Here is a 22,041-nt window from a genome sequence, read left to right on the forward strand (position 1 = left end):
ACATAACCTCCTTTCAGAGGTAATAATGTGGAATGCATTGGATCTGGCATAACTAGCTGCTGAGATTTTCCATAGAGTAGAAGAAGTGGCTGGTTAGATGAAGTCCAATTTGTTTTGTTGTGAAATATGGGAGAATATGTTGGTACACTAGGAGTGTTATACCAAGAGAAGATATCAGCATCAGCATTGGCTAACAATTATGTTAGACATCTGTGTCCATAACAGCCCCCAAAATTGGTGTATCTGAAGTATCTGAATGCCCTAAACACATTGTTTTTCTGTGATAGTCCATTTCCTGAAGAACCCAGAGAATTCTCCTGACAATAAAGCTGAATCCCAGACTTCTTTGAGTCTCATTTAGAAAAACAAATCCTTTCCTAAAAATCTCCAAACTGCATAAACAACACAAACAGAGCCAAAAGTTCAAAAGTCATGCTCCGGAGTAGGCCATATTCCCACAGAGGCCATGGTCCTGTGGAGTCACGCTCAGGGCAGGAAGCTCAAGGACAGTAGCATGAAAACAAGATGAGCTTGAAGACAGAGCTACTCAATTAAACTTATGATGTAAGTGCAGATAGAGAGAGTGGGTCTGCTCTCAGGCTTGGATAAATATGCCAAAGTTAATGTTTAATCTTTACATGCCTGTCCATGAATGGGGACTGGCTCACTTCTGGAGTCAGTCTCAAGAGGCCTCTTGATGAACTACAGTTTTGGCATGTGTAAATATCTCAGAGACTAGTGTGACTTTACCAAGCATGGACTTTTAAAAATCAGAATCTACTCCTTAAGTTTAACTCCCAAACTTCTGTTGGTTCATTTTAATTTGCTGGACTGAACTTGTCAGTCTAAATAAATGATAGTTTGACTAAGCTGCTGGTTCATCATGTTGTTCTAGATCTTTCATTGTAAGAATCACCCTCTGAATTTGGCTGCTGACGTCATCAGTCATCAGCCTCAGAGACACATACATTATGAAATGAGTCTTCAGTGGAGCGTTCCATTTAGCAAACACTGACAGGCTACTGCCACGCACAGGCTCGGGTCCAACGGTGACCGCATCCAACCAGCCGGCCTCATTTTGGAGGACCTGCATGAGGAGCTTAGGCTGGCAAAACCAGCAACATCACCAAAATTACTTTTCTACAGCCGAGCTTTTATGTAAGTTAGACAGATTTATCGTATTAAAGGCTCAGGGCTCAAACAATAAGTTGATTGATGAGTTTATTGGTTGTCCTTTTTTATGTTCTCTGGTTTTAGCTACAGAAATACGACTTTAGTTTGAAATGTTATCAGCTGTGGCTCCACGCTACAAACATACACAGTTTACAAGCAGATATTTACATTTTTGAATTATAACAGAAAACAAAGCTTGTAGAAGAGGCATGTAAGAAATGAATGAAATAAAAAATAAATATATCAAAGCCTACAGCAGCTATATTCAGGTTAGGAGCATGAGTAAGCAAACACAAAGACACAATCCTCATGGCATCCTAGTTGAGTGCAGGACATCCTATGTGATGAGAATCATTCCTCTGAAAGCTCATCCTCCCTCTGGACGACCTGCAGCCAGTGTTCTCCCTTCAGCTTTGTGCTTCAGTTTAATAAAACTAAAATAGAAAAGATTTACATTTTAATGTTTATTTGTATGCAGAGGGTCACACAGCAGCTCTGGTGGTTAATGGCCTATTTTCCCCTCAGCACCAAGCAGATGTGACATTTTGTGGGTGTTTCCTTTAAAGACAACTCTATCTATAATCATCCAGTGTTAGTGCTTACTTGGTTAGCAAGAAACATCTGTAATTTATGCTATTTGGATGCTTTTTTTGGCTTTTAAAAGTTTAAAACAGACTGTGATTATTAGGAATGTGTAGGATTAGCCAGAGTAGTCTTTTTTTATAAATTCGGGCCAACCATCTCATTCAAATGTAATGACTAAACTGTAACACATCAGCTCATAATGGCTGGTAGCTGCTGCCATAAGCCACTGTAGTTCTGGTTAATGTCTGCCACACTGCCATAAAGTTCTGATACCCGGATGTAAACAAACACAGTGAACAGATGGCACTAATAGTATAGACTAGGGCAGAAAGCAGCACTGAAAGGACCTTGCACCCCGGTGCATGTTGATGGACTTCCTGTTGGGGTTTGGGTATGGGTCCATGAGGCTTTTCTGTAGGTCTCAGGATGATCCATATGCAGACCAAAAATCATCAGCTTAGCCTGAATGGTGTGCATAATTGTTTGAAGTGATGTAGGCAGGGGAAAAAAAATAAATCATAATTCAACTGGTGGGACTAGACTGTGGCCCCGCCCTCTGGTGAAAACTCAAGCTTTTAATAACTTTAGATCTCCAACTTATCCAGAGCCAGCAAAAGAGTCCATCAGATGAAATCCCTCAAACTCGTTTGTTACAATGTGCAACCTGTGAAATGTTGAAAAAACAGCTGAATTTGCCCGTTTTTTCTCACTTCCTGTACATATTTTTAAAAGAAAGTGCATTAGTTTTTTGTTCATCTTGATATGATACATATGTGTACCAATAATCATGCATGTAGCTTAAACTTCACTGAGGCGCCCTGAAAAAAGGACATTTGGGACCCCTGTGGGGCCGTTTTGTGTCAAAGGACTAGAATACTTAAATTTTCATCAGGATTGGTGCATCGGTGAAATTTGGTGAGTTTTGGGGCATGTTAAGACCTCCAAATTAGCAAGATATTAGCCAGAATGAATTGAAGAAGAACAGAAGAAGCAGAGGAAGAATCTAAAGGTCAGTGCTCGGGCCAAACAGCATGTTGTAGGAGCGGCACATCTAGAAAACAAAGGTGTGTTCAGGTAGCTTAAGGTTATACTCATGCAACCAAACTAATAACTATGCTTGACACTACATACTTCTGTTAGTATACTTTACAGCAGCAGGACTTGGTACACAGCGCTAATCTCCACAGTGTAATGTCTGGAATTGTGCAATACCATTTTGCCCAAACCCAGAAGTGACAACAGTTAAACTGTAAATTTTTCTTCCCCTTCTTCTTTCTTTAATGGTGAACTGCAGACAGATGGCTATCCAACTTTCCAGGGAGTGCAAAGCTCCCTGGAAAGTCAAAGAAACCCCCATATGGATAGATAAAATTGCATGACAATGCATAATTGAACACAATAAAATTAGTTCAAAAGCAATTAATCCATAGTAGCATGAGTCTGAGGGTGCAACAAGCTTTATGCTATAAAGTAGGAGGCTGGGGTGGAGAAGGTTAAGCCTTGCCAGCAGCAGCATGATGCATTAGCATTTATGCATTTAGGGAATACACTGCTGTGTTGAGAGAAAGAGTTGTGATTGATTGTGGGAACTGGGAGGCCATAATTAGGATCAGCTGATCACGGCTGGGCGTATGACTACCCGTGTCCTGCGTGAGTAACCTTATTCAGCACAGGCATGTGGACGTTCGCCTGGGTCAAAAGCTGTAAGTTCTAGCATGGCTAACTTTAGCCACACTCTACAAACCAATTTTACATCATATACTTGCCTAATCACATTAAATGGTGCTCAATTTGGACTGTTATCTTCGTATTTTCTTAACTTTAGACGAGCTGACTGCACAATTAAAATTTATGTTTAACCAGATTTGAAATTTGTTCCCTAGTAACATTCCTAATGGTCACCAAAGACAAGGTAAACAGGCTCTATTTTGTTTTTTTTTTGAGTCTACTTTTTAAACTAGAAATTATCACCTTCAACCTGTGATGGAAATGATTACACAAGTAATAAATAAACTTAGAAGAAGACAAGTTTTTATCCTGGCAGGCAGTGTAGTTGCATTCCACTAAAAATGTCCTGAAGATGCCCTAACAAATCCTTTAACATGTTTCTGTCATGAAAAAAGCTCCCTTTTATCAAACTGTAACTATGAAGCAAATACAGAAGGATTTACAGACTTCTCTATGAGCCAAATTTTAGATTTGTTCTTAAGCATGTGTTCATTCATTGAGATCTGGAGCAGGCTGGAGACATGATAACACAGACAGAGTTGTAAAGTTGCCAGTAGAAGCTGCTCAGACATCTCTGTGATTGCATCGTCTCGTTAAAGAGAAGAAGAAAAGCCGCAGCAGCTTTAAACTGCATTCCTGTACACAGTTAATTGGCGCCATGCTGATGGAGGACTTTGGCTCATTTCACCAGTGGAAGGATGTGTTTGTGTGCGTGTGCTGCTCTGAGTTTGTGTATATATTGAACCATGCTGCAGCTGTGGCTTCTGATTGCTCTGCACCATGACAACATGAGAAGAACTCATATTTAGAATTCCATGCTGCGTGACTGCAGAGTGAAAAACGTCTTGGCGTGTCTTTTACTGCTCTGCAAACTGGAGCTGAAAGTGATCCTTGATTACATAACATGTCTTGTTTTAAGAGACTACAGTGTGTTTAACCTGAGAGGAGGATGTGTGTACAGGTAGCAGGGTGTGGTGACATCCTGGAGGAATGAAAACAGAGGTGGAAAAAGTGACTAAGAGAGCTCCACAGATACTGAACATGTGTATCTGCTGGCGCAGATGCTGAACAGGAGGCCAGCCCTGAAAGATGCTTCCCCTCCAGCGTTTAGATGGCGGCAAAATGCAAACGGGCTCCACCTTCAGCCCCCTCCTCCACAGGGCCGTGCCGTCGTTAGAAAAGGTAGAGTCAGTGTGCGGCTGCTGGAGGCTGGGAGGGAGTGAAACATGCAGAGAGAGGGAGGATGAGGAGGAGAAAGTAGGTCAGAGATACAGAAGCAGCCAAGCATGAGAGAGCAGCATCCTCATCTCTCAGCTGAGTGATGAGCAGCACCGGTGAGCAGGCAGGGCCCGACACGGCATCAGACAAACGCCTTTGTGCTCCGATTTTATTTTATTTCCATGCTTAAATGATTAGATGAAGAATCAATGAGTCAATGAGTATAAATAATTCACAAAGGGCTAAATATTCTCTGCCTACAGCTATTCAAACATGAGGATTTGCTGCCTTTTCTTTGTCTGAGCCAGTGCAAATGTCTTAGTATTTTTGTACCAGCAGGGTCCACAAAATTCAATTTTTTTGACATATAGAGAATAGAACCTTTAATATTAAACCACACACAGTTTAACAGACACATAAAACTCAGAATAAATCATCACATTTCAGAAGGTCAAAGCAGAGAATGTTAGCCATTCTTGCTTGGTTAAATAAGCGTGTCGATTAATCGCTTGTCAGAAAATGTCAGTTTAACCCAGAGCAAATTTTCATTAATTAACCCTTTGTCAACCCCCGCCTACTTGGTTACTGTTGGGCTTCTTCCAATTTGAAAAAAACAAAACAAAAACAAACAGAAAATACTGAGAATATGTGCAGCTATCTGGCTTAATGGTTAAAGTTTGATCTGTTTGTAGCTGGGACCAGAATTACAAGTAGGTTAAAATAATTATCAGCTTTTTAAAAATCATTTCAGACCCATCGACTGGTCACATGCTTCATTTAGACTGTAATGCGGCTGTTCACCACTAGTAGCCTCTATAGTAGTTCTTAAAGACTGCTTCCATGCTGCTACAACGCTCTTTAATACGATATTGACAACCAAACTAATAGCACTGATAGCATCTCATAGAAACTGCAGTTTAGCACTGTTTTTACCAACAAAATGGGGATGAAGTCTAGAGGTAGGCCCAGGCGATATGGCCTAAAAATCATGTCACTTGAATTTCATAATAACGGTATTATATCGCTTTATCCCAAAATTAAAAAGAGATAATGCTTGTTAATCCAAATTAAAGTGTAAACCCCCTTCCCACCTTAAACCAAGCCTTTGCTGGCATACTCAATGTATGTCTAAGCATAGGAGCATAAAAAACCTACTTGTTTGTTTTTAAGTCTCTCTAGGTTTATTTCTGTCTTACTGTGCTCCAAGTTTCACATTTCATCTCTATCCTGTTGAGGTGTGTTAATCTGCTAATGAATTGAACATGTTTCCTGATAAAAGTGTTCCCAATAAAAGCGTTTCAGAAAAATAACTGCCACAGACTTTTATTGTGAAGAGCTTGACGGAAGTAATGTGTCTAGCATTGAGTTAGCTTAGCTTTGGCTGCCGTACTGGTAAGGAGTTTTTGCAGGTAGTTCATAGCACTGTGTCTGGCCTCATAATGGTTGTTTAAGCTGTTGTAAGACAAATAACTGCAGTGCTGGGCTCTAGACAAACCGAGACCAGCCGAAGCAGCACTTAGTTTGTGTTAAAGCCCCAGGCAGGCTGACAGAGCTGGCACATTGACTCTGCCATGGTACAGCCGTCAAACTTTGAGAGGAAAGTACACGCCTTTTGTCTGTTAATTGTGCTTAGTTACAATAGCAAGAATGGGTGACGTTCTGTTTTTTACCTGACTACACATAAAGCTAGCGCTAAACATGCTAGTGACTGGACTCAGCCCGAGCTGTCTGTCAAAAATCACTCGCTCCGCCAGCTGTTGGAGCGGATAGGCCTTGCGCGTGCATCACAGCAAAACATAGGCATCTAAACCCATGATGACAGTGTTGCAATAATCCATTCCATGGCAGAAATTCTACAGATTTACCGCCCACCACTACCCAGAGCCTGAATCAGGTTATAATTACATATAAACACAGCATTGAGAGTCAATGTTAAGCACTGGAACAGGGACGTTCATGTGCAAAGACCATCAAATGTAGACATGCTAGCACTGCTAAAGCATCTTTGCACTGTTGCACAGTGAAGTTGGTTAACAGAACGTATTTACCTCAGACTTGTTAGCTAAACAGTAGAGCTACCTAATGGTACCTAATGTTGCACTGTCAGCATTAGAGCAAGCAATACAGCAATAGTTTGCTATGAAGTAACATTATAGCTCTGTAACATAATCAGAACATCACATATCGTCAAAACCTTCGCTCTTACATCTCAGCATTGCAAGTTGTGATGGGTTGACTTGTGAGTGTGGCATCATTTGGGGTTTGTCTGATAGTGGTGCTTTCATGCCTTTTTTCAGAGAGGAGGATGGTGGATAGAATTGGAAACAGGGATAAGAGACTGGGGCAGGAATGGACATGAACCTGTGCCACCCATACATGGGGCGCGTCGTACATAATTCAGAGAAATATCTGAAAAAGATGTCAGCAGAATATATAAATAAAGGAAGTGGGTGTGCTTCTTTATGGAAGAGGCTTGATCAGAATTACTGGTGTTGTGTCAGTGACAAACAATAAATGAATCTGTCAGGGTAATTGTCCTCTGTAGGAAAACAGCACACAATCCTCAGGACAACAAAACAATCAAAAGACATCCATGCTCTGCTGAAACAGGAGTGCACATAAAACACATATACTCCATTAGGTAGTTTGTGTGATCCATTTGGAGTCGCAGGGTGCTAATTTACTGAAAAAAGCATCTAACTCTGTATTTTATGCTGGTCTAATCAGTATTACATTTTTAGTTACTGGTACCATGTTAGTACCAGATTTCAATACTCATCCCAACATACAACCAAATTATCTTTGGTACATTTTTCATCCCATCACCTGCAATGTAAATCAAGATAAAACAGCTGATGTTGCATCCTCTATGTGCCCCTTCTGTGGAGTGATGACGATGGCAATGCAAACAGTGAGGTAAAGAAAGCTTCATGCAACAAGGGAGGAAGACAGAACTCTCTCTTTTGCCACAATTTCTTTGTCCCCAGCTCCTGAAATGAGCGGATTCCCTCTTTTCCTGCTGATAGTGAACATTTTTGAAGAGGTCACCTTGGACTGTGAGAAGCTGTGAAGAGCATTTAGCTTTAGTGTGCATAAAAACTGTATTGAAACCCTCCTCTGAGTGTGCTACAGCCTTGTTTCATTGATTCTCCTGTGCATTTATGAGTCTCAAGAGACAATTTTACAAAGGAAGCTTCAAACTGAACCAGCACAGGCCTGGATCTGCAGACTTAAAGTTCATAATGTGGGTCAAGCTCCAAAAACATGATGCTGATAGTATATAAGTTAAACTCTTGATATAGAGTAAAACACAACAACTTTAAAGGCTGAGGCCACCCAGGCTATAATATCTGGTCATTTAAAAAAAGAAGACATTATATAACTACAAAATTAATGTTGACGTGTAAAATCAGAATTCCCCTTCAGAGAAATCCACATTTTGCCCCGCTTTGCTGCCGCTCACTTTGAATTTGTGGTCAAAAAAACCCACATCATTTGAGACTGCTCCTGGAGCTGTGTCAACAGCCCTGTTGACCGAGCTTCTCCTTCAGAGCCGTCTTAGCGGTTTGCTCTGGAGGCCGGGGCCGGTGCCAAGATTACATTTTCACACGCCCCTGAGAGGAACAAGCTGCATCAGCAGACCTTTCAGCCCTTTTCCCCCTCATGAAGCTGCGACAAAGACTGCTGTCACGTTCCCTTTCTGCTGCAGGTGAAATTTGTGTGCATGTTTTGTCCCAGAGCAAATCATTGGGAGTGTCTGAACACCGACACAACTGGTGACAAATGGATGTGTAGAGGAGAGTGAGAGCTCTCGCTTGTTTACACACTACTGCAGACCGGCCTCTGGTAGCGTAACCCTGCTGTAGATTAATCTAAATTTACTGTTTACACATGAGTATCAGCTGGAGGATCCAGTTCTTATCGGCCCACAGTTTGTTTGCTCTTTAACCGTCTGAGCTCCCGGATGCAGATCGAGGGATTGTCAGAGGGATTGTCTTCATTGGCAGGGCTGCAGCTTTCTCGTTGTTTGGATTCTGTCATGTGTAATGCTACAATGGGAGTCTTGTCCCTGAGCTCTGAGAGTGCGCTATTCATTAGAGTTTCAATGGGACACAGAAACATCACTCTTCTTTTTATAATAAATTGGAGCCTCCTCTTTTCTAAATGCATCTCTGAGGTTTAAATGTACAGTTTTCCTACATTTTCCTTGTCAAAAATCCCGGGAAAGGTCTAAAGCTAACAATATGTTGGTCAGTCTCTCCTCATTTGTGTGTCTCTCCGCTCTAAGTGGAGCCAGCTCTCAGATCTCTGAATGGCTGCCTACATCTCTGATTATTTCACTGATTCAAAAAGGTCTGCTGTTGGGCTTGCTGGGGTTTTTTTTTTTCGTCCATTTGGAGAACAAACAGAGACAACTAGTGATTGGCTGGCAGGACTGAGAATGGGGACGTTGTGTTCCTGCACTAGCGCCAGACAAATAGCCAAAGACAAGGCTAAAAAATTAGCCGCAAGAGTGGAAGAGATCGATGAGGGAGACCAGGTTGTTGTAAGTGAATTTAAAGAAATATTAATGCTTAAAACAGCAGATTGAGTTGAGTCAATCGCTACTAACAGCTGCCTCTGTGTTTACTGAACCTTGCTTTGTTGGGCAGGATGCCTGACCTACTGCTGATTGGAAAAGAAAAACAAGGCAGAAACTGCCAGAAATTGACTAATTTAAGGTTAAAAGGGGTAAAATTAAATTCAGTCTAATTGCAGGGATGCACTAAGGCCTCTTTCTGGAGATTGTAGATGTATAGAAAAGGTTTTACTAAAAGCTTCACAAAAAGGTAAAGTAAAACATTCACCTGGGACTACTTTCAGTGGTGGATTAACACTCATTTTGCTCCAAATAGATGTATCTAGGATGCAGGATTTTATCCTCTTTGGCAAAGTAGAAAACGATTCATCAAACTTTAAGCGGAGACATCAATAGGATCTAATAATTGCAACATAACAGATGAATGTGCTATTTGGCCATAAATGTGAAAATGTGATGATTTCTGGCAAATTTAATGCCTCTATTCTATCAATATGAAGTATGGGGATATTTATCATAACACATTTTGCAGGTGCTAGGCTGATTCTAAACAGTTTAACTATCAAAAAGCAGGATAAGACTTTTTTGTCAAGAACACTTATTAAAATAAAAGTGGGCTGCTGTAAATGCTGTTAAATGATTTATAGACTATGCACAGAAAGAATGATTAAAACTCGGGCCAACTTTCTGCACCAGCTAGGCTCTGCCCATCACTGTGCACAAACACAAAAATGGTCCATACTTTAATCTAAAGTGTCATTTTATGATTATACTGGACTGATTCAGTGTCAGCTGTGGTCCTATTTTTAGCAGAAGAAAAAGATAAATAATGCAAATATAAAAATCAGATGCACATGGTCCCAGAAAGAGCCTTTCTTGTTCTCTTTTTGTCTCTTTATTGTGCATGTCAGTCCTGATTTTGTCCCCACTCTGTCCCATTCATGCAGTCTTTGCAGCTTGTGGAATGTAGTTTAAACATCCAAGGTCAGATAATAGGACGTACACTGAAGGAAGGTCACATAGCCGAGCCAAGTGTGCCTGTAGAGAGGGTTTTATTGGGTTGAGTAACCACGGCAACAGTTAGGGTGGAGTATCCATGGAAACAGTTTAGGCGTTGCTGGCTGTAAAGAGACAATTACATCAAGTGCCATCACATCGCTGCTGGAGAAGGAGGAGGGGAAATACTAGAATCCTTTAGTAGTTCAACCATTTACAGATACTCTGTTGTCGAGTAAAAGTCCTGTATGTAAAAGTAAAAGAGTATTGGCTGCAACATCCAGCTGAAGTATCAAAAGAACTGCAAAAAAAAAAAAGGAAAATAAAAGTCAAATACCTTAAAGTTTAATCTAGAGTGCTACAGGGTTATCTTAGCTCATGGGGTGTCCAAACATTTATATATTAGGTATTATTAATTCTGATTGATCTCTCTGGTATTGACAGATGATCATTTAGTCCTCTGAACTGTCTCTGGGTCTCTGCAGGCTTTAAATTGAACCTCAGGGAGATTAAATCGGGTCATGTTTTTGAGCCAAAGTGGGCAGGAGGCTGAAAATAAACATCAGAAGCTGCAAATCTGCAGAAACATACAAACACGGAAAGAGCAGTTTGGATCCAACGCTGATTACACCATAAGCCTCGCCTTGTAACAACATGTGTGTGAGTGAGTGTGTGTTTTTATGATGGGCAGTGATTGTGTGACAGGCCAGTATATATCTGATTCAAACTGAAAACTGCTGATGTAACCGGAGGCTCGGCTTTAATCTGATATGTAATCCTCTTTCTGTGAGATTTAACGCATTCACATCTCTCTGGTCAAAGCAGCACATTGGAGTATAAGGCTGATTTTCTTCAAAATAAAGTGTCGTTTAGACAGTTTGTCTTATCCACAAAAGTTACAAAGTCCATGCATAGATACACTCTCCTTTAGTGCAAATTTTACTGTGTCACATATAACAATACTTAATTGTTCTTGAGTCAAATGTGAAACAGTTTTTTCTATAAACACTTTAAAGACTATTTAAAATGTATTTTCCACATATTAGTCCCAGAGTGGCTGTTAAACATACCATAAAAAGTCATTTTATGGCCTGGGGTTTTAATTTACTTCAGTCAATGAAATGGTCCAGCCCTTATTTGAGGCTGGCGCCAATAAAGATGTAATTATTTTTAACCAAAGCTCCTGTACAGCACAAGAAGAAAAGATGATAAAAATTTAATTTACTCCAGAAGGAATATCTTTGCATTTATTTTCTTTGCTTTCTTGGGAAATGCCAAGCACCATGCCAGTACTGTAAGTAGTCTGGCAGGAATCACATAAATGAAGTTGTTGTGTCGTTGGGGTTTATGCACCCGGAAAGGGGCGCTGCTATTTTACCAGATCAATGAGATGTAGCATAACCGGCTTGATTTTTATTCTTCTGATTAAATAAACAAAAGTTCCAGTGCTGTGAAGAAGTATTTGTCCCTCCCAGATGTCTTAGTTTTTGCATATTTGTGACACAAAAATGTTTCTGATCATCGAACAAATTCAAATACTAGACAAAGATAACCTGAGTAAATACAGTGGAGTATTTTCAATGTTGATCTTATTCATCAAGGACCTACCTGGTCCTATGTGAAAAAGTCACTGCCCCCTAAACCTTTAACTAGTTGTGCCAACCTTGGAAGAAACAACTACTAACAAGCATTGGTGATACCTTTCAGTGAGTCTTTCATATTGCTTTGGAGGGGATTTTATCCCACTCTGCTTTGCAGAGTTGTTTAAATTCAGTCACATTGGAGGGTTGCCCAGTAGAGCAGCCTGTTTAAGGTCATGCCACAGCATCTCAGTCAGATTCAACTCCTAAACCTTCATATTTTAAACCGTTCAGAGGTGGACTTGCTGGTGTGTTTCAGATCTTATCCTAAAGCATAACCCAAGTGTGCTTGAGCTTGAGGTCATGAACTGATGGCCGGACATTCCCCTTCAGGATCTTCTTGTAGAGAACAGAATTCATGGTTTCATCAATCACGGCAAGTGGTCCAGGTCCTGAAGCAGCAAAGCAGCCCCAGACCATCACAGTACCACCACCATGTTTGACTGTTGGTCTGATTGTCCTTTGATGAAATGCTGTGACAGCAGTGGTGTTGGAACCCTCCCTTGGACACTGTTTTTTCCCAGTCTCTTTCTTATTTTTGAATCATGAACTCTGACCATAACTGAGTCAGTGAGGCCTGCAGGTCTTTAGACCTCCTGATGAGTGTTCGATGTGTTTTACAGTAATTTTGGTAGACCTAACACTCCTGGGAAGGTTCATCATTGTTCCAAGTTTTCTCCATTTGTGGACAATGGCTCTCACGGTGGTTCACCGGAGTCTCAAAGCCTTAGAAATGACTTTGTAATCCTTTTTCAGACAGAGATGCCAATGGCTTAGTTTCTCACTTGCTCTTGAATCTCTTTCGATGGCGCCATGATGTGTTGCTTTTTGAGATCTTTTGGCCTCCTTCACTTTATCAGACAGGTTCCATTTAAGGGATTTCTGGATTCAACAGGTCTGGGAGTAATAAGGCGTGGGTGTGGCTAGTGAAATCGAACTCAGCTTTGCCTTTTCCTAATAAATATAGCCTATATGTATCTAAAACATTTAAGACAAATCTGACAAAAAAATCAGAAATCAGGAAGAGGCCCTGCATGTCCCAGCTAGACATTTAAATTTTCTAAATCCCTGTGTACCAGCTGAAACTGTGCACTGGTGGTGGAAGTGTGCAGAGGGACAATTTAAGATCACAAAGAAATAGAATGTATCAACAACATGCAACAGATGAGAAATCATTGCGGCGGCTCTAGTGTTTATTAGAGATGTTGCACGTCTATGCTGACGGAGCAGACAAAGTGAAATACAATCTGCACAGTCTGCTGAGAGTCAAACAAGAAAGAGGAGATCAGACACATTGCTGACATTAGGGCAGCTCCAATCCTGTTTTGATTCTGCTCTTTCATTGTTTATCATGCTGTCTCCACCTCACCTGAGGCTCATCTGTCCTTTTAATAACAAATAACAGAGGGGTTTTTCTGTGGAGGCAGGCAGTGATGTCAGCAAGGTCTGACCTTCGACCATCATCGAAATATGTTTTTAACAGTATAAATAGAAAGTAACCAGCAGTGATGAGTGGCTCTATGACATGGCTTATTTATTTGAATGACAGGAGCCTATTTGAGCAGCAGATTTCCCCCACAAACTATTATCTAAGTTTTACTTTCTGTTTTTGACTTCCACATGCCATCACATTTTTGCAGTGATTGGTTACTTTCACTTTAGCAGAGGTATCCATTGTTGTACTTTGTCGGTACATGAAACAGAAGTGCTGCACTTGTTCAGAGGAGGTTGTTTAGGAAGTAAACTTATCTCATCAAGGACGACATGCACATGTGCAGGGGGGACTATTTTTATCAGTCAGGCTGTAACATGAAGCAGCGACCCCACGTCAGGAAGTATAAATAACTGCTTTTCACAGACACAGTGTCTGTTTACATTTCACGGTGACGGACTGGATTCTGCAGGCCGGAAGACGAGGTGTCCATGAAGTGCACAGTCATTATTTTTAATCCTTAAACCCTCCTTCTTCATATCCTGATCTTCATTTCTCCAACTTTTGCAGCCTGACCTGCGACTGGCAATGGACTACATGAGCAACGCCTCCAACAGCTACAGCTCTGGAGACACCATGAGCTCCACCTTAGCCAACATGACCATCAACGACCAGCACCACCAGGAGAACGGCGTCCAGTTGGGACACATGAAAGGTCAGACATGAGACAAAGCAGCGCAGTAAACAAAGACATGCTTCTTCTGCTAATGTGCTCAATGAATGCAGCTCAATGGTCGTCAAGGTGACGTAATCCTGATGACATCACTCTCATTATCTCCTTATGATTACGCCATCGATCAGCTCCAATGTCCTGACCAGACCTAACACAGAGATTCATGCTCTGCAGCACTTTGATAAGACAATAGAGATGAGTTCCCAGGCAGTGAGCTGTTAAAAATACATGTTATGTAATATCTTTGTCTCCAAACAATAAGCATGGGCTGTTTGTGCTTCCAATATTTACTCACTGATATTGACAAGAGCTACATAAACACATAAAAACCTAAGACGAACTGCTTTAATACTATCAATCTCTTTTATTTACCATGTCTAAGAATAATTTGTGAAAAAAAAGCCAAATATAGCTGTCTGTAGGAGCAGAAATGCAATGTAAAATAATGAAACTGGTATCACAGGATGAAAACAAAATAGTTTTTGATACCCTGCCCAGGCACTGCAGATGAGAAATAGCTCTATAAATAACTGGATCACATTAAGATGTGTGACATAATCAATTAGTTTCTCTAATAATAAATCCAAAAGTATATACCAACTGAGGCTAAAATAGAAAGCATTTACATACTTAATATGTTGTTGTAGGCCACTGGGATAGGGTTGACATTGTAATAATAACTAAGCAAACAAAGAGTGTTTCTCATATTTACAGCATAACGGGGCAAATATCTAAAATAGGGCTGTCAAATGATGCTGAATGACATTTAAATCACATATTAAAAATAGAATAATTCTCATTGTTTAGCAACTCTTAGCAATTTCTCAATTTAGGAATCAAAGTCAGATAGATGTATTTTGTGATCTTGATGTTTATGTTTATTATTCAATTAAGAGCTACTCTGCAACACCGGTGTAAGCTGAAACCATGACCTAGAGCTAGGAGAGTGTGACAGTGCTTATTCTGTCAAATACACTACTTAATACTGTTATACATTAAGAAATATGCAAGAGTGCATGTACAAAATGACTCACTGATGTCCAGCGATCCCTGTTTAATGTGACAGCGTTGACACTTTTCCAGAGTTTATGTGTAGTTAGACATTCTTGGTATATCAGTAACAGCAGATAATAGCTAAAAAAGTGAATTATCAATATTGGCAGATACGAATATTTCACAGATATTTACAACTGGGGTTATTCTGATTCCGATATCAGTATTTTTTGGTTTAGCTTTATATTTTGCTTTGTCTAGCCATGCTAAATGTTGGCACTATAAACCGCTGCCAGAAAGCATTGCATGCACGGGGTACCATTTTAAGCACACTGAAGAAGAACCAAAGGACCCACTGCAGCAGCATGAAAGGTGGCTGTGTGACAGTTTTTCTTTGAATGTCATCATTAAAACATCTTCCAGACTGGCGCTGTCTTACGAGACAAGAAGTGACACAGTTTATCAAAAGATAAATAACTTTTGAACTATAAATCGCTGCCTCTTACTTGTTTTTCCTCATGAAGCTAGCTGTTGTGCCTTCCCATTGACGCTATTGATGCCTTTGAATTCTGTGGAAATTTTCAGTGAGCCTGGAACTTGTGTGACTTTTGGGGACTTTAATGATTAAATCCACACCAATAAACCTGATATTGGTCGTATATTTTTCCATTTGGTCAAATTACTATAATTTATTACTGCTAGCTTGAATGCTAACCGCCATATTGTTACCCTCTGTGAGGATGTGTCAGCCAATAGCAGACTGTTCTGTAATCACGCCATGCACAGTCAGTCCAGAGAGCTCTCACAGGTATCAGATCAGTTCTCGGTATCGGCCGATACCCCACACCTTGGTATCAGAATCGTATCAGGAAGGAAAAAATGTTATCAGAACTTCCCTATTTCCAACCATTATTTTGGCTATAAAATCTGCTTGTATGTGCCTAATAAACTGGTGGTATGAAAAATCAGATAGAGTTTTAGGCTGGACCAACAGACCAACTTCAGCTAAAGTCTTCCTTTTTTCATCATCATTTCTTACACAATGGATATCAGCAAAAATTCCAATATGGTACATCTCTAGTTGGGATGCTTGTGCAAATAACTCAGTTGAGAATGAGAACATTTATTTTGTTACATTTTCATTAAGTAATTTATTCTGTCTTAAGCTAAGGGTACTTAACATCCTGTTCAGGAACATTTTTTTTAATAAAATTTATTTCTAATAAAATGCTTTTATAAGAAAATAAGAACGTTCTTGGCAAATGATAGCATTAACATTAACTTACCTACTGAAAAAATAAATATTTCAAGTGAAGAACAAAAAGGTAAAATGTGTGATTTTACAAGGTGCAGATGACTTTTGACTTGTCCACTCAACTCTATTGAGATTAAAGTGAAATGATGATTATGTCTATCATGTTACATTATGTCACTGTGACAGCAGGAAGAGGCTACAGGGAGTAGTATCCCGCTGCGACCAAGCTATGTTCCAACAGGTCTTAAAAAGGACCAAATCATGTGTTTAAAATGTAAAAAAAAATAAATATACGAAAATAAAACATCTCAAATAACACAAATGATGACAGGCCTAGTATAAAAGATGATTTAAAGTGCAACTATAGCGTTAAAAGTTATTAAGTGCGGGCGCAGATGGTCAAGTGGTTTGAGGCGCTACCCATGTACGCAGGCTGCCTGGGTTTGAATCCGGCCTGTGGCCCTGCACCGCACGTCTCTCCCCACTCTGTTCCCTGTTTCTGAGTCTATCCACTGTCTTTCCTCTATCTAAGGCATGAAAAGGCCCCAAAATAAGTCTTAAAAAAAAAAAAAAAAAAAGTAAGTGCAATGGAAATACACACTAAAATGATTACCTAATTTCTAAGCAGCACATGATTTAATGTATTTTACAGGATAACACTACATTTAGGTCTTCTCAGTGTATCCTGATGCATTAGCTGGGGGTAAATCTTACCATGTGCAGCATTCAAAATAGTTGCTGGTAAATGAACAGGTAAGTGTCTCACCTGTAACAAATATTTTCAAACAAAAGGTCATTATGTAGACAAATTATCTGCAGTGGTTCAGATTTCCTTGATAAACTTTTATAGTTTAATTATAAAACTGGTTTTATTGTGTTATATAACATGTATTAAATGTTAAGGCACACACTGCACCCAGCTAACTTGTGGGTAAATTTGGAGACTGAGGGTTAAAAGTTGCCTCAAAGCAATCCATCTGTTTGGTTCCATATTTACATCTCAGATCATGCTCTAAAAACATCCCAAAGGGGACTATTAATGTTTCCGTGCACAATCCCCTCAATGTCTCTGGGTTTCCGTGTAGATTCGGGGCTGAGGTCGAGCCCCGCAGATTCTGCTGTGCTTTGTTTTAATCCCTCTTTACATAATAGATACAAGACATGCCTGACAGGCCTCAGTGTCCGCCTGCAGCTGTACTGTGCTCTGTAATCCAGACATCTGGGTCAGAACGAGCCCCATCTCCATCCTCTGTCACTGTAGGCATTCAATTCAAGCCATCAACAATCAGGCTGCACAGACGACATCTGAAAGGGTTATTAATGTGAAAACAGTAAATAAAAGTCAAGAGAAGGTCTTGTTTGTCAGCTGCGGAGTTTGTAAAATAAATGAGTCTAGATGGATTGTTTAGCTTGTGGTTAATAATCAGATTCAGTTTCTTCCTTTTCGTCCCGATCAAACCATATGGCCAATTAGTGCGTAGCCTAGCTTTCCCCAGTTTACAGCCTTCTTTAGTGCAGTCCTTCTCCCCATTTCCACTTCCCATCATCCCCTGCTCAGACAGGAAGCAGCAGACAGAGTCAGACCCATCAGCAAAGAAAAACAGCATATTATTCCGCAGTCACATACAAAGTGAGTATCTCCTTGATGTGTTTTCAGTAGCAGATACAATGGAGTAGTCAGTGTTGGTTTTAGAGTGTAGTGGTCATAGTTATGAGTTGTGTGCTTAGCTTTTAGAAATGACTGTGACAACTGTGGCGATTATGGATAAATATTGTTGTGGTTATGTCAGGATTAGGGAGCCTGGTATCAGATGCATGATCTACAATTTAACTGAATTCAAACGTTCTTTCTCTACATGTAGAAATGTTGAAGCAGATGTATTTAATATTTTTAGATTTATAAGAAATCAAATGAAAATTTAAAGCAGTGTAAAAGGGAGTAATCAGATCAGCTCAGCTTTTACAGTTTTATAGTGATTTTTTAGCAAACTGTAAAGCTTTCACCTGTTTCTTTTTCACCACAATTTCTCCCAAAACTACCTCCTACACGACCTACTCGGTATCCAACAGTAAACTCACACAGTTGGCTACCATCTGGTGGAGCCTTTGGCTGTTAAAAAGACACATAAGTCAGCAACAGGATGGTGTTTAAACTTAGCACAATGTTCTACAGGTTTTAAATGATTCAGTGAATTTAGATGAGATTTTTAAATTAAAAATTAAACGATAAGTGAAAGCAATGTTAGAGGGAGTTGTCAGGAAAAAATCAGTTAAATCTGGAGCTCTTGACAGTGACTTTTAACTCTTTTTAGCCTTCTAGCAAACAGCTGTACTCAGAACATTTACATGCAGTTAGAAAAGTAGATTCGTTGTGTTAGTCTGTCTAAACCTGGACCTCTACACTATTTTTCTATGTCAGTCTGACTGAAATTGTACTGATTCAAATTTCTTGAAATCACATGAACACACAACTAACCAATTTACTTTTGCATGTAATCAGGTCCAAACATGACAGATACTCCACAGTTTCCATGATGTGCTTTTTCCAGCAGTCACAATCTGTCTCAGTTTTAACTAAAAGTGATATGGTTTCAAAAAAGCAATGAAATCAGGAACTAAATGAAATCATAGTGCTACAAGAAGCACCGAGATGTTAAAGAGCTGAGAGCAAAAGGTGCAAAGCTCAGCTGAGCGGAGCTGAACTGACATGCAGAGAGAACGGCAGATCTGATACCCCTGAGACCAGGCCAGGTTCACCTGGGTGAGGCAGAAGCTGTTCGTCTCCCGAGTCAGGACCCTTGGAGGTGAGGCCAGAGTCCTCCTTTCACAAGTTTTACTCAGTGCTGTCTAATGAGCAATCACATCATCATATAATCATAATATATATAATACTATGATCATATAATCATATTGATCATTTAATATAATCATACAATATAATTATATAATAACATTACATTATATGGTGCTTCTTTTACCCGTCCAGCTTTAATTGGTGATTTGAAATAAGGAGTACAACATATTTACGGTGGAAACAGGACATTTAAAAGTGTAATGACCGCGCTACAACCTGGCTTTCTCCTGATATTACGCTATTTAGTTTTTTCAAGTGAAGGAAAACTGTGATTTCGAGGATCCTCGAGATTACAACAGTCCTCCGACTGCAGTCAATGACGTAAAATCCTTCAAAAACGGCCGTTTGAGGATCCTTCCTTGGCTTCGAGAAACAGCTAGAGTATCACCCACCTGTAACCTGCAGGAGCAGACAGACAGAAGAAGCAGCACACAAGAGCAGCAGGCCACTAGCAGAAAGCGGTCACAGGAAGCCGATGAGCATACGTGTAGCACTGCAGAAGTTTGTTGTCATCTGCCTTGGGACATTACCATGAAGTGTTCGGATAGCTTGCATTTGTGCTAGAAGTGTGTACAGAGCTGTAAAGTTTGCCTATGTTTTCACTGTTCAACAGACAACCAGTTACTAAAGGCTAACTTGCTAGCAAGGAAGTCCACGACTGACTGAAAGGGGACTCTGAGGTGGACATGCCTCTGTCAATACATTGATTGTCTGCTGCTGTTTGTGTATCGGGATGAGGACAATGGTCCAGCTAGTATCCCAATAGCGCTATAACTCAGCCTAACTGTGCATGTAAATGTACTGACAGTTTTTTTTTGTTACCACCTCTCTCACTGTCATGCAAAAAGCCCTGAAAACACATAGATTCCCAGAATTACAGGGTATAAATCCGACAATTCTTGGACATTTTTTGAGCACCGTCTACGTTTTCAATTAGCTCGAAGCAATTTTGTCGTTGCAATTTCCTGAGTAAGATTAGCAGGAAATAATAAAATTCAGCTCACCTGAGCCTGGTTGTGGAACAGTTGTTGTTAAGTTTTTCACTGTGCTACATTGTTTAAGGAAAGCTCCTGTCTGCATTTAACCATACCCTCTAAAGGTGACTGTTCAGTTTCTAAATGTACCATCCATTGTCTGATGTTGATTTATCATCTTTAAGTTAGGAATGATTGTCATAAGTTGTGTTTTTTCTGATGCTTTTTCTCCCTAAAAGGATGTTTGGATTTTCAGAGTTAAGCATGTTTAAATTTGTTGTCTCTGTTCTATCCTTAAATCTCTCTTAATAGGTTTAAACGGTTTGTTCTTTGTCAGTTTGTCTTATTTACTGTCCTATTTGCTGTATAACACTGATTATTTTAACCTGATTTCACAGCTCAAACACCGTGCCTCTGCTTGTTCCAGACTAAAGTTTGCTCCTGTAACAATAACGCTGAAGCCTGACCTCCAGTTTACCTTTGATTCACAGAGACTGAAGCAGCTCTCACTGAGAACGGAGTGAAATCTGTGTCTGAGCTCTCTCAGGCAGAGAGGAGCCAAGGTGACGACACGGTGCAACCCGGTACGCCCGCCTGCACGAATCATGTCGTGAAGCTAAAACGCTTAATACTTAACCCTTATTTTTTTCCACATTTTCAGTTTTTTGAGGAGATTATTGCTTAATTTCTCTTCTGTTGTGAATAACTTTACTTTTTTCAGCAGTATTAACTTTAGAATTTTTCATCTAATTTGTTGTTTTTTTCTTCCTTGCAGTTTTTTATCATTCCCAGCCTTCCATCTCTGACATATTTGCTTCAAATCTGCTCGTTTGATTGATTTTAAAGCCTGCTCGTGAACTGAGGCACATGCACAGCAGCTGTGTTTTGTCACTACATAATAAAATAAGAGCCTATTATGCAGTGAACATGCAGAATCAGCACTAACATTGACAACAACATCTCTATGTCTATGAGATTTCGCCACAGAAGCTCCGCTGGGCTCTGGGTCAAACACTCTTTGATCATAAAGTCTGGGGCTGACAGCAGCTCCAGAGCCGACTGGAAAGTTGTGTCATCAGGTTGAAAAGCCCCCTTGATCTGTTCAACAGCTCTGGAGTGTGAACATGAGAAATACCACAGCTGACCCGCAGCAGCTAACGCGAGGTCAGGGGGTGTTGTTTCAGAGCCCAGTTGGCTGAGTTAACCTGAGTTAACGTCTGTCAGATTAGGGTTTGATTAAAGGTGCAGAGATATTTGTTTCCTGACTGGCTTACATGAATCTACCCCACAGTGGACACGTCTGCAGAGACAGCAAAGGTTGAGGCTGAGCTCTCAGGAGTAGAGAGCGCCACATGTGAAGATGAGGGGCAGCTTGGTATGCCTCCGGTCTTTGAGCTCTTCTAATGTCTTTCAGCTGCTTTTGCTTTGTTGCTTGTTTTCCTAGAATAATTTTGTTGGAGAATGTGCATTTTTTACCATGAACAGAGAAGATCAATACCTCTCACATGTCTGAGCCATGAATATAGAGCAATAAAACCAGCAGCTTAGATTACAGAGTGTATCTTGTAACATCTAAAGCTGGAAATTCTTGATTTTATGAGATTATTCAAATCTTTGCTGAAACCAGCTTCTAACGAAAATCCTCCATAAAATCATAGCCCGCACTCTTATACAACTTATACTGGGGATGCACTGATTGTAAAAATCCAGTCATACCAGTACTGATGGAATAACAAGAGTGCAGTGTTACATGGGTGGGCCAACCACCAATTACAATTGTTATACAACCAGCCAGGTCTATTGCCCACCATTTTTCTTTGTTTTTTAATTTGTGTAACAGCACGCACAAGACTGGCATGTGCTTACTTTTTTTGTACCTCT

At 40.2% G+C, this 22,041-nt stretch overlaps 1 protein-coding gene and 1 long non-coding RNA gene across 19 annotated transcripts in view; one reads left to right on the forward strand and one right to left on the reverse strand.

The window, feature by feature from the left end:
• The window catches only part of mapta (microtubule-associated protein tau a), a 66,068-nt gene that overhangs the window by 7,204 nt on the left and 36,823 nt on the right, over positions 1–22,041 (forward strand). For 12 of the 18 annotated variants that reach the window (XM_041815063.1, XM_041815071.1, XM_041815068.1 and 9 more), the window contains exons 1-4: positions 13,735–13,836; positions 13,922–14,066; positions 20,652–20,744; positions 21,452–21,535. In XM_041815063.1, the coding sequence (XP_041670997.1) occupies positions 13,940–14,066; positions 20,652–20,744; positions 21,452–21,535 (304 nt within the window). In that variant the 5' untranslated portion in view covers positions 13,735–13,836; positions 13,922–13,939. Of the gene's footprint in view, positions 1–13,734; positions 13,837–13,921; positions 14,067–20,651; positions 20,745–21,451; positions 21,536–22,041 lie in introns of those variants that run through there. The other 6 variants (XM_041815070.1, XM_041815072.1, XM_041815074.1 and 3 more) reach the window with 3 other exon arrangements.
• The window catches only part of LOC121527997, a 55,912-nt gene that overhangs the window by 3,020 nt on the left and 30,851 nt on the right, over positions 1–22,041 (reverse strand). The window lies entirely within an intron of this gene.

Source organism: Cheilinus undulatus, linkage group 20, assembly GCF_018320785.1.
Source record: "Cheilinus undulatus linkage group 20, ASM1832078v1, whole genome shotgun sequence".
NCBI classification, from domain to species: Eukaryota; Metazoa; Chordata; class Actinopteri; order Labriformes; family Labridae; genus Cheilinus; species Cheilinus undulatus.